General features: G+C 44.6%; 1 protein-coding gene across 4 annotated transcripts in view; it reads right to left on the bottom strand.

Annotated features, from left to right (window-relative positions):
* Window positions 1-2,770: 2,770 nt before the first annotated feature.
* RHOH (ras homolog family member H) overlaps window positions 2,771-11,867 on the bottom strand; it is a 45,958-nt gene continuing 36,861 nt past the window's right edge. For all 4 annotated transcript variants that reach the window (XM_080796758.1, XM_080796756.1, XM_080796757.1 and 1 more), the window contains 2 exons: window positions 5,560-5,648; window positions 2,771-5,014 (listed from right to left, as the gene is read on the bottom strand). In XM_080796758.1, coding sequence (XP_080652884.1) covers window positions 4,193-4,768 — 576 coding nt within the window. In that variant the 5' untranslated portion in view covers window positions 4,769-5,014; window positions 5,560-5,648 and the 3' untranslated portion in view covers window positions 2,771-4,192. The remainder of the gene's footprint in view (window positions 5,015-5,559; window positions 5,649-11,867) is intronic.

Below are 11,867 nucleotides of genomic sequence, written 5' to 3'. Positions count from 1 at the left end.
CTTTAGGTTGAATGCAGTACACTTTATGAACTACATCACAAGTAGATTCTAGGGTTCATTTTATCTTTTCTGGTGAGTAACTGCTCAAGATCTTGGCCAGTGATTATGTTTTGCTTTAGCAGAAGAAATACAACCTGAGCAAAAATAAAGCCCTATCCTTGAGCTGTTCTGATCCGACTCAGCTCATAGGATTGCCTTCTCTGCACGTTGGGAATGAACACTCACAGATGCCCCGTCCCCTGCCTATCATAACCCGACAGATCTCATGCTGGGTCAGTGCCTTTCCTTGCTACCAAATCCTTAAAGGAACAGAGTCAGGCTCTTCTCTCCCTTGGCACTCCCTCATTCAGAGGAAAGACGTGAAACCTGAGGGACAGAAAAGTGAGGTGAGAAAAAGAGAGTATTTTCCAAGCTTTATAGCATCATATCATAATGTATTTATTTCATCTCTGCCATTTCACATACAATCAACCTACGAAATGATATTTAAAAGCCAAGGATTACAGCAAATGACATTTTGCAAATGATAGTGTTCTGTTAATAAGGAAGATCTTGGGGGCGCCTGGGTGGCTCAGTGGGTTAAGCCTCTGCCTTTATCTCAGGTCAGGATCTCAGGGTCCCAGGACCAAGCCCTGCATCGGGCTTTCTGCTCAGTGGGGAGCCTGCCTCCCCCCTCTCTCTGCTTGTCTCTCTGCCTACTTGTCAAATAAATAAATAACACCTTAAAAAAAAAATAAGGAAGATCTTGTCTTCATTCCCAGAACAAAAATAAAAAGGGAGGACTAAGATCAGATTTGGACTATTTCTATTAAAAATGATGTTCGAATGCTAAGCCACGTGACTGGTGGGGATGGGCTCTACAAGGCGACCTGAGATCGGATGTGGCCAAGCCATACATATAGTCGGGCTGCTCAGGGAGGAAGTGGGGCACAGCGGTTTGGAGCAGAGCTTTGTAGTCATACGGACCTGCTCAAGATTCCGGTGCTGTCACTCCTCTGCTCCCCAGCCTCAGCCTTGTCACATCAACATGCCGAGCCTCAGTTTCCTCGTGTAAGATGGTACTTATTAGCGTGGCTGCCTAGACACCATATGATAAGGGAACGCACACTCAAGGGCTTAGCACAGAGCCTGGCACATCCAAAGTGCTCAATGAACTTGATCCATTAGGATGTCTTTGGCTTTCTTATGGCTCAGCCCAATCTCATCACATTCGATTCTGCTGCCCCATTTATTTATTTATGTATTGAGAGAGCATGAATGGGGGGAGGGGCAGAGAGAGAAGGAGAGAGAGAATCTTAACCAGGCTCCAGGCTTAGCAGGCAGAGCCCAACACAGGGCTTGATCTCACAACCCCGAGATCATGACCCGAGCTGAACTCAAGAGTCGGATGTTCGACCGACAGGGCCACCCTGGTGCCCCTCTGCTGCCCCATTCAGATAGTCAGTATAAAGAAAACAAAATAGGATGCATTACTAGAGCACTCTAATCAATTCTTTAACTGAAACTAACATATTTAACACCGTTACTTGGAATCGTTAAGGATCCGCATAGAAGAGTCTATGACATGGTACAGTGAGTTTGAAGTTCAAGAGGCATACACCCGAGTCTAGGCAGAGCATACCCTCAGTGGACCCCAACGAAATGACTTCTTTTCACTTCCTACCCCACTGGGCTGATGAGGGTCTCCTTCCTCCTTGTAGCCACACTGCGGCATAACAGCCCTAATCCTCTCTCTCTTTCCGAGTCAGTTCAACTTTAATTACGGTTCCTAACCTGTGCCGGGCCCTGGGGACACTAAGACGCATAGGGGAGTGCCTCTGCCTTCAAGAACCCAGGGTCTAGCACAGGGGACAGACACTAGTCTGCCAGCTCCCTGGGGAGGACTTGTGCGTGGATTCCTGCTCTCACGTGTGAGGGTACCCAGGGGGAGCCTGTAAGCTTGGCTCCTGGCAGAGCGCTTATCTGTGTGTCTGCCTGAGTGAGGGCAAATCTGTCTGATTTTGCCCTCTCCGGCTTGCCCTTTTTCCTCCCCTCCCACCATGGAATCACCTCATCCTCCCTCACTTAGAATCAGGTCCCTGGGCCCTCCCATGCTCAGACAGTCCCCTTCTCCCTTCAGCAAGAAAGAATGAAAAGCCTGGGAACAGCCAGTTTTAGTAAGGAGAAATTCATTCCTGCTAACACGTTAAATAGCCCTCTACCCTGACGACTGGGCCCCTGAAGGAAAACCTACCTGAGTGATTTAAGACTGTTCCTATGTTGGACGAGAGGATTGCGATCAACAGGGAAATCAGAGGAGATGAGCTGTCATCGCCTCCCCGACCTGGTTGGCTTTCAAGCCCTCCGAGCCTCTGGAGGCGCGGTGAGGAGAGCTGAATTATGGCTGCTCTCAAGCCAGGCACACGGGTGACACAGAGGTGAGGACAAGCCACAGGACAGGAGGTCTGGAAATGTCTGGGTGAAGGCAGAGAGGTCAGTCCCAGGGAACTAAGGGAACCCTGGCCCCAGAGAGAGACTAAGACCCAGGTCCCGCACCTTTTCCTGGATGTGCATGAGAGGAGACGAGAAGGAGAAAGGAGTCTGAGGACAAGCACAGAGTTAATCTTAACACTGATTATAGTTGTAAAGGACTGGGCACATAAGGAAACTAAAAAATTGTGTTGGTTATGTCGACATACGTTATTCATAGTCATTCATGCCCACTCTCTTACCATTTGTACGCGATGGCCATGCTGTGCTAGAACAATGAGGGACTTCAACAAATGTGGTTCAGAGTAGTTCTAAGTTTTATTCAATTAGGTGAGCAAATGATATACCCGGATGCCCGCCTTCACAATGTCTCCCTCCCATTACACAGTCCTCTATTCTCAACTTTAACAGCTGAGCAATATCGTTGCTTTTAAGCTATTAGACAGAAAGAGGTTGGAGGAGGTAGAGATGAGTCCTTCTGTATTCAATATTTCTCCTGATAACTTTATTATGTGAACAATTTGTTATACAGTGTGCCTGTTCCCTGTGCTTGGAATTCATGAATTCTTTTTTTCACTCAGGTGTTTCATAATCATGAAATAGTAAAAATGATAAGTTCCCACCTTTTTTTCCCTTACACATACACATATATATATATATAGGTAGATGCCTTCCCAGTGATCTGGATTCAATCCTAACATTAATAAATTATGTTGCCACGCCAGCTCAGTTTAGCGCTCAATCAGTAAATTTTCTAAATTACCATCATACAGAAATTTGAGCCTGCTCGTCGTCAGAAGACCTACAACCAGCTAGGAACCACGGTGTTGGAAGAAGCAGGCAAAGGGTACCGGTTCCTGAAATGAAAGTGAGACTTCCTCTCTTCTGTTGCATTGGTTGCATTGGAGAAGTCTGATTCCCTACCTGGAAGGTTTCCCTTCCGTCTATTTTGGTGAAAGAGGGAAGAACGCTTAGTGCACAATTGAACTTCTCTGGGTAAAAGGTAGGATCATAAATAAGAAATGCTTTTTAAAAAGAAATATGTAATTATAGAGCAATTTATTGACAGCTGTTTAAAATGTCAATTTTTAATTAGGTCGCATTGAAGAATCTTATGTTCTTGAACTGTATCTTATATACAACTCTGAATAACAGGGGGATGGGAGAGTAAATGCAAGGGTCCGGCCATGATTAAAAATCAGATTAAAAATCTGATTACCTGGTAATACCTAGCGGGCAAATGGTCTCCAGAAAATCACTACTTCAGGGGAAAACACTACAAGCCTATGGCAGAACCCCAGAGGGTTATATCCCTCATACAGCAGTCCATGTTTGGGACCGTATAGGGAAAGCCTTCTCAAATGTAAAAACTAATTGTATACAAGAGCTATGCACTGTATTATCATTTAAATAAAATGTGTCTTTAAATATGGAATTCTTGGAAAAACTCACTTCATTGTCCAAAATGATGGAGACTACTTTGTTTTTTTAATCGAATCTTCATTATAGAACCTTCCAATCGGACGGGGCAAGAGGTTTTCATTTGTAGAGTATATTTCATAAAAACAGCTAGTGGCCAAGTCCCATCAATGAGAGCATCCTAAGGGAAGTGCTGTGACAGACGTACCTAGAAAGAGCATCAGTCCTTGCTGGCTTGCCTGCTCTCCCTGTCCCTGTGAGTCTTTGCAGGGAGCAAATGAGTGTGGGCAGAGTCTCTGGGAGGCTAGAAAATCTTGCACTCGTTAATGGAGAAGAACCTCCTTCTGTTGCGTCTCCTGGCTTGGTTGACGGCAGTCCGGACGGCGCACTCGAACACCTGCTGAACCCCCCGGTTGCTGAGGGCTGAGCACTCCAGATAGCCCTTTGCTCTCACTTCCTGGGCCAGTTTTTTTCCATCTATGGCATTGATGCAGGAGGACCTGTGCGGCCCCATCTCCCGCTGGTCCGTCTGGGTGGCCACCACCAGCACGGGGGTGCAGGGCAAGTTGCTCCTGATTTCGGCAATCCACTTGTTCTTGAGGTTCAAAAAAGAGTTATGGTTGGCCACAGAATAGCACATCAGCACCACGTCAGCCTGCTGGTAGGACAGGGGGCGGATGCTTCGGAAGGCATCATTACCCGCTGTGTCCCAGAGGCCCAGACTGATCTGGATGCCATCCATGAAGACGTCCACACCTGTGTTCTCATACACTGTGGGCTTGTAGGCCTCAGGGAAGGTCTCTGAAGTGAAGCGCACCAGGAGAGAGGTTTTCCCCACAGCTGAATCTCCCACCAACACACACTTGATGGAACTCAGCATCTTCCCAGCCTGCAGTCCTAGTTACAAGTTCAGAACCCCAATGGAAAGGGCCCTCAGTGGGCTGCTGAAGCAAAGGCCATTCAACGCAGCCAATGAAATCCAGAGGGGGCCGGGGGGCGGGGGGGGGGGGGGGGGGTCCTGTTCTCAGGACCTCGGACAGCAATTCTCCCCGTCCATCCGAGGGAGATGTACAGATGTACGCTCTACATGGAAAACCTTCAAAGGCCAGTCTTCAACTGCAACCAGCTGCAACAGAAAGAAAGAGGGGAGGGGGGGATTGAGTCTTTCTTCTTCTTCTTTTTTTTTTTTAGAGAGAGAGAAATCTCCTGCAAGTGGAGGAGGAGTGCGGAGAAGCAGAGGAAGAGAGAGAATCCCAAGGAGGAACTATGCTCAGCACAGAGCCTGATGCAGGGTTTGATCCCACGACTCTGAGATCATGACCTGAACCAAAGTCACGAGTCGGTTGCTCAGCCGACTGAGCCACTCAGGAGCCCCTTTCCCTTTTTAAAGACGGGGAGCTTCCTCATTGGCATGCTAATTAAACACAGGGCTCCCCTCGATGTAGCCGTCCAACCCACTGTCCAATCACTCTCCCCTTTGGTCAGGAAAGCTGTGCATATACCCCAGCCCAGACACCCACAACTCCACCCAGTCAAGAAGCAAAAGCTGGTTTTTATCTCTAAATCAGCCCAGTGATTAAAAAAAAAAAAAAAAAAAAAAAAAACACCAGCAACTGCTCTGATATTAACATGAAAAAGACCTCAGTAGCAACCTGATGTGTGAATGCTCACTTTCAAACAGCTCTCTGTTGGCTTCTGGTCCACAAGGTGGGGAAGGCGCGGTAGCTTCAGTTTCTAATGGATCCTAGCCACTTTGGGAACTGTGACAAAGAGAAGCATAATGAGTGACCATATAAGTATGTCCCGTAATGTATTGATTAATCAGCCAGTCCTCGGTTTATGTGGGAATTTGCACTAAGATCAGAGAAGAGAAATCACCAGAACTCTAAAAATTGGCTGTGGTTTTTCTCTTGATGTTTCGCCAAAAACTGGCTACAGATGTAATATAAACGGCACTGTCCTTGGCATTTTCTGCCTCTGAAATCAAGCTCTATAACCGAGACGATGACCTCGCTTGGAGCACTTGCTTAAAAGCAACCCTACTCAGTGTGTGTCCTTAAATAGGGCTAGATAAATGACAACATCTGAATTTCCTGAGAAGGTCAAATAAATTCTCATTCACTACTGGTGTGAGAGCTCCAGACGATGAGATCAGCCTTGAAGACAGTGTCCCGTCTGCCGAAGGACGTCATCGCAGGCCAGCCCAGCCTCAGACAAAGGAAAGGTCTTTCAGACCAAAATTCAGAATAAAGGTTATTAGGACAATCTGGGCTTATAACCTCCCTGATTGGTGATATTCCAACTTCTCGCGTGTAAAGCAATGTATAGGTCTGCCTCAAAAAACAATTTTTTAAATGATTTATTTACTTATTTTAGAGGTGGTCGGGTAGAGGGGCAGAGGGAGAAGGAGAGAATCCTCAAGCAGACTCCCCGCTGAGCATGGAGCCCCATGCAGGGCTCGATCCCAGGACCCTGAGATCATGACCTGAGCCAAAACCAACAGCTGGCTGCTTAATTGACTAAGCCACCCAGGCATCCCTCAAAACATAATTTTTAAAATATTATTTTCAATTAAAAAATAGGTTAAATTTTTTTTAATTTTTAAAAATTTAAAATATTTTTTAAAATTTTAAATATTTAAAAAAATACTTTTAAAAATGACTCCTCTAAATCCTGCCACTCGCTTCCAAGAAATCTTTATTCTTATCAACTTATAGTTTCTGTTTGTTTAATTTGAAATAATAGGCTTTGCAAATGAGTTAATCAAATACATAATTCATACAAATTTCACGGATTCATTTTTTAATGACCCATGAGCTGGGTGGCTTTGGCCAAGTTACTTAACCTTGGGGAACCCTGGTTTCTTCATGCAGTTATTGTAAGTATTCAGCATGTGGAGAGTCTGTCTTAGTACAGAACTTGGCGCATGGGACCTACAGGGAACCATCATGTTATGTATTTCCACTACTGTTTATTTAAAATGCTAAATTTTAGGGACAGTTGTGTGGCTCAATTGGTAAGCGTCTGCCTTCAGCTCGGGTCCTGGTCCCAAGGACCCGGAATCAAGCCCCGCATCGGGCTCCATGCTTGGCGGGAAGCCTACTTCTCCCTCTCCCTCTCCCCCTGCTTATGTTCCCTCTCTCGCTGTGTCTCTCTCTGTCAAATAAATGAATAAAATATTTAAAAAAATAAATAAATGAAATGCTAAATTTTAAATAAAACTTTAACTGGTGGCTCAATCAGTTAAGCATAACACTCTCGATTTCAGCTCAGGTCATGATCTCAGGGTCCTGGGATAGAGCCCCGCAGGACTCCACGCTCAGCAGGGAGTAAGGTTCTCTCTCTTGCTTTCCCTCTGTCCCTCCCCCCAACACTCTCACACTCATGTGTGCACTCTCTCTCTCTCTCAAAAATAAATAAATAAATAAAATGCCAAATATTGAATGTTGATGGCACGGGGGCTAGGATGTCAAATGTTTGACTAGACTCTGTCTTGAGACTCACAATGGGTCACTTTCACGCACCATGGTCCTAGATACCTACCTCTTTGTCACCAGACCTTTGAGCGAGGTCTCCTTGAGGGGTTCTGTCAGGTCTCTGATTTTAGCTCTTTAGATCTACGCATGACTTAAATATATGCGTTTGTGACTCCCTCATTACTTGGTCCAGAGCCAAGACATTTTAAGACATTTTTGAGTTTCAGTTTGATGCTAATGGAGCAGGACAGGAACTAGGGAAAAATGTGCATGTGTCAGACTTTTGGTTATTAAATAAAATCTTTCTAATAGATTGATTGAGCAAAGGCCAAATTTCCTGAGTAGGTACCTGCAACAAGAAGTTGATGAGGCTAGAACACCAACTTTAGTGTTGGGTGGATCTGGAACTGAATCCTGGCTTGGAAACAACCCCTTATGCAACAACCGTAGCAGAGTTTCTTATCCTCCCTAAGTCTGTTTCCTCCTCTGTAAATCAGTGTAATAACATCAACATCACCGGGTTGCTGAGACAATTAACTAAGTTTAGATGTATAAAGTCCCTAGCATAGTGCATAATGTAAACATACTACATGTACACAGTCAACACGTAGCAAACATAAGTAAGTCAGTCCTACTTTCATAAGTAAGTAGTCCTTATAATTAATGTCATTGTTAGATGATAGTCACCAAATGCAATGCTTAACAATGATTAATTGTAAGTGGGGAATTAGAAGTAGCCCTATAGAGTTCTCTCTGCCAAAGACTGCCTTGTAAATCTTACATCCAGCCACGATGACCAGAAAAGGGGGGATTTCTTCTTGTAGTGTGAAAACAAAAATACAGTGTGAACAAAGAAATTCCTATTTTGAGCCTTGCCACCTACCAAGCTTCCAGAAGTCAATGACCTTCATTCCCAGCCAGCTCTAGCACTAAGAGTCACATTGGGTCAGCTCTCAGGGTCTCAGTTTCCCAAATTGTAAAGCAATTAGAGAATATTGACTTTCTCTGTGGTTCTATTAAAACTGAGGCCAAAGGAGAAAACTTCTTTACCAGCCTCAGTGAATACAAGAAGCTAAACCCCTGAATTGTTCTGTAGCAGCAAAGACAGATGATAAACCTCGGATGACACATGAAGCCTTCAGCAGATGGCTAAATATGGAGCTGGGAGGTGGGGGGAGGGCCTCCGGTCCAGGTTAGAGCACTACCCTATATAGACATGACAGATCATCTCCAGTTGGTGTGTCACATGTACCCACAAAAGAGCTGTTATGGGTCCCATCGTCAGTCTGGAAAGCTGATGGGCTTGCTTTCCGCGGAATTTCTCCTACAATGAGAAATTCTCCCTAAAAGGGACTGTCGGTGAAAAACAGATGAGTTTTTTCTGTGGTACTGCACAAATGGCTAACCAGCAGGAGGGCCCCCATTATATGTCTCTCAATGCAGAAAAGAGTTACTGAGAGTGAATTCAAATGGCATCATGAGGGAGGCCACTAAAATGACCCTGTGAAGGCTTCAGTCACACTGGAATCAATGCACCTTCAATCTCAGAAGCTCTCAGTTCTCAGTAACTTGAGTTCTGTCTCCCTTTATTCCTTTTCTCACTGTTTTCATGGAAAGTACACCTTCAATGGGGCCAGATGTGTTGCACATGGAGAGAAGATGGGAGCGAGTCTTCATCCCCCAAAGGCAACAGGGTAAGGCGGGAGCCTCTGTCCACTGCAGTAGAAGGACAGAGGCAGACAAGAGGGAGGGCATAAGGATGAGGTGCCCTCATCCATTTCATCTCCTGGAAAGCTGAGGGCTATCTAATAGGAAGTCCAGGAGTCACTCTGGCCTTGGGTCCCATGCCACCTAGCAGATCCCCGTTCTTCCCTACTGATCTTTCTTCGGACATACTCTGTGCTTCCTATTTGCCTGCAAAGACCTTTCCCTTCACTCGCCGCCCCCCAACTCCCACTTCTTCTTGAGAATGGTTTCTAATGACCTGAGCCACGGCTGTCACAGTCACCCCCCCTTGTGTTGTCATAATCGGTTCCCACAGACCCATGCTGTAGCCGTCATCACGCCCTGATAGAGTATTTGCCCTCTTGGGCTTATGCCTCCTTTGTAAACCTGGAATAAGAATTGCCTCGCCTTCCTCGCAGGAAGTGCTTAAGGATCAGGTAGCGATCATACCAACGAAGCCACAATTATGATCGTTATTAACTAATTATTATTGCGAGTTCTAGGTTATCTGGCCTTTGATTGAGGTGGCCTATTTCCAAATGCTGATGGAATCCTAAGCTATCTTCCTCAAAAAATATGAACCAAGGATGGCCTCTCGATTACAGAGGATACATCTGAAAGTCATCCTCCTCAAATGGGCTTTGGGCAGAGGACCTGCACACGAGCAGCAGCCAATTCATTCATTAAGAAATGGATTCTACCACGAATATAACACACTTAGATGATGAAGAAAGCATCATGTACTTCAGTAACCTCATCTCCCAACAGGACCTCCCCTCAGTGACCACCCTCCACAGCCTAGCAGGGACACCACAGCGAGACCAGGCCTTGCCCCGCATGGATGAGCCCACGGAGACCTCCCCATCTGGCAACGGGGTTGGGGCCTTCATTTCCTTTCTTTTCTTTGGCTGGGGAGGGGGGGCCAGTGAGGCCCAATTCAAAAACTCTTAAGCAACTTAATAGAGAAAAATGTCATTATCTCCAAATGTTATCACTCCAGATTCCAATTCAGGTTCATTCTCTAATAAATACACGTCTACAGATCTTCTCAACATTTTCTCAGATTTTTTTTTTAAATGTTGATTTTCAATAGTCTACACACTTGCCAGGTTTTAGCTAAATAGCTTTCCATTGCTTCAACAATCCATAAGAGCCCAGCCGTTCTCCATGGTTAGCTAAGTCTTTGAGTTCATTCCCTAGGATTTCTCCATCATTAGCAACTGTGCTATTTTACATATAAAAATACCTATACAAATATATATATATGTATGTATATATATGTAAGTTACTTTTATATGGGATGATGATTTCTTGGGGGATATATTCACAAATGTGGCATTACTGGGTCCATGGTTGTTTTGCGACCTTTATTTACATTTTTCGGCATCTTTCAGGGTCTGTACCAAGTACTTTGTATTATTCATTAGTTGTTTTATTCATTTTAAAAAAGCATTTGTTTAGGCCTTCCTGTGTGGCAGGCGCCATAACGTGTCCTGAGAGCATACTAGAAACGCGTAGAGAAATCACTGTTTCACAGCGGTAGAGACTGGAGGCTGTGGCAAGTTTTGCCTGCAGCCATACAGCAAGCAAGTGGCAGGGGCAAAGTGAGCCCTACCCTGTCCGACTCCAGAGCCCCAGCAGCCCTGCATGTTCCCCTCAGCCTGTGGCACTGGCCCCACATCTCAAATACAACCACGCTTCCTATGCAGACCCAGTTTCAAGACACTTTAATTGGGGTTACTGCCCCGGCAGTTGCCATCTTTTCAAGTAGTATTTTATCTTGAGTTTCATCTTAAGAGAGTTCATTTCACTAATTTTCAGTCCTGCTTTAGTAATTCCCCTTAATGAGTTTCTCATTGCTACAAATAATGACTAAATTCCCTCTTCAAAATCAAAGAAGGAAATTCTTTTTTTTTTTTTTTAAGATTTTGTTTTTAAGTGTTCTCTACACCTAACGTGGGGCTCGAACACACAACCCTGAGATCAAGACTCACATGCTCCACCAACGGAAACAACCAGGGACCCCTCAGTTTGTTTTCTTTTTTTTTTTAATTTTTTATTCAAATTCAATTTAGTTAACATATACTGTATTATTAGTTTCAAGGGTAGAATTTAATGGTTCATCAGTTGCATATAACACCCAGTGCTCATCACATCACATGTCCTCCTTAATACCCATCTCCCAATTCCCCCCCAGTTTATTTTATACAAAGATGATTTCTGTTTCAAATGGCTTTTGTTCTGAAACTTTGCTTGCAAGATGCTAGTTTGCAACTTTTATTTTATATTCTATAAAGATTTTATTTTACATTTTTTCTTTTTTTTTTAAGATTTTATTTATTTATTTGACAGACAGAGATCACAAGTAGGCTGAGAGGCAGGCAGAGGGAGAGGGGGAAGCAGGTTCCCCGCTGAGCAGAGCACCCAATGCGGGGCTCGGTCCCAGGATCCTGAGATCATGACCTGAGATGAACGCAGAGGCTTAACCCACTGAGCGACCCAGGTGCCCCTATTTTACATTTTTTCTTATATTCATTTAGCCAGCATATAGTACATCATTAGTTTTTGATGTAGTGTTCAAGGATTCATTAGTTGCATATAACAACTTTTAATACGTGTTCTCCAGAGTCAAGGTTCTAAACAATATTTACATTCCTAATTATAAACCCTATTTCATCCTGTCATAACGGAGTTAAAATGGAGCACCACCAAGGATTGAGACCTCCCATTATCTCAGTGCCCTGAGCCTTGAAGCCTCTGAGCCAGGAGCCCTGCTCC

Source organism: Martes martes, assembly GCF_963455335.1.
Source record: "Martes martes genome assembly, chromosome: 2".
NCBI lineage: Eukaryota > Metazoa > Chordata > Mammalia > Carnivora > Mustelidae > Martes > Martes martes.
The sequence above is the reverse complement of the archived record's forward strand: the minus strand, read 5'-3'. Positions and strand labels throughout refer to the sequence as shown.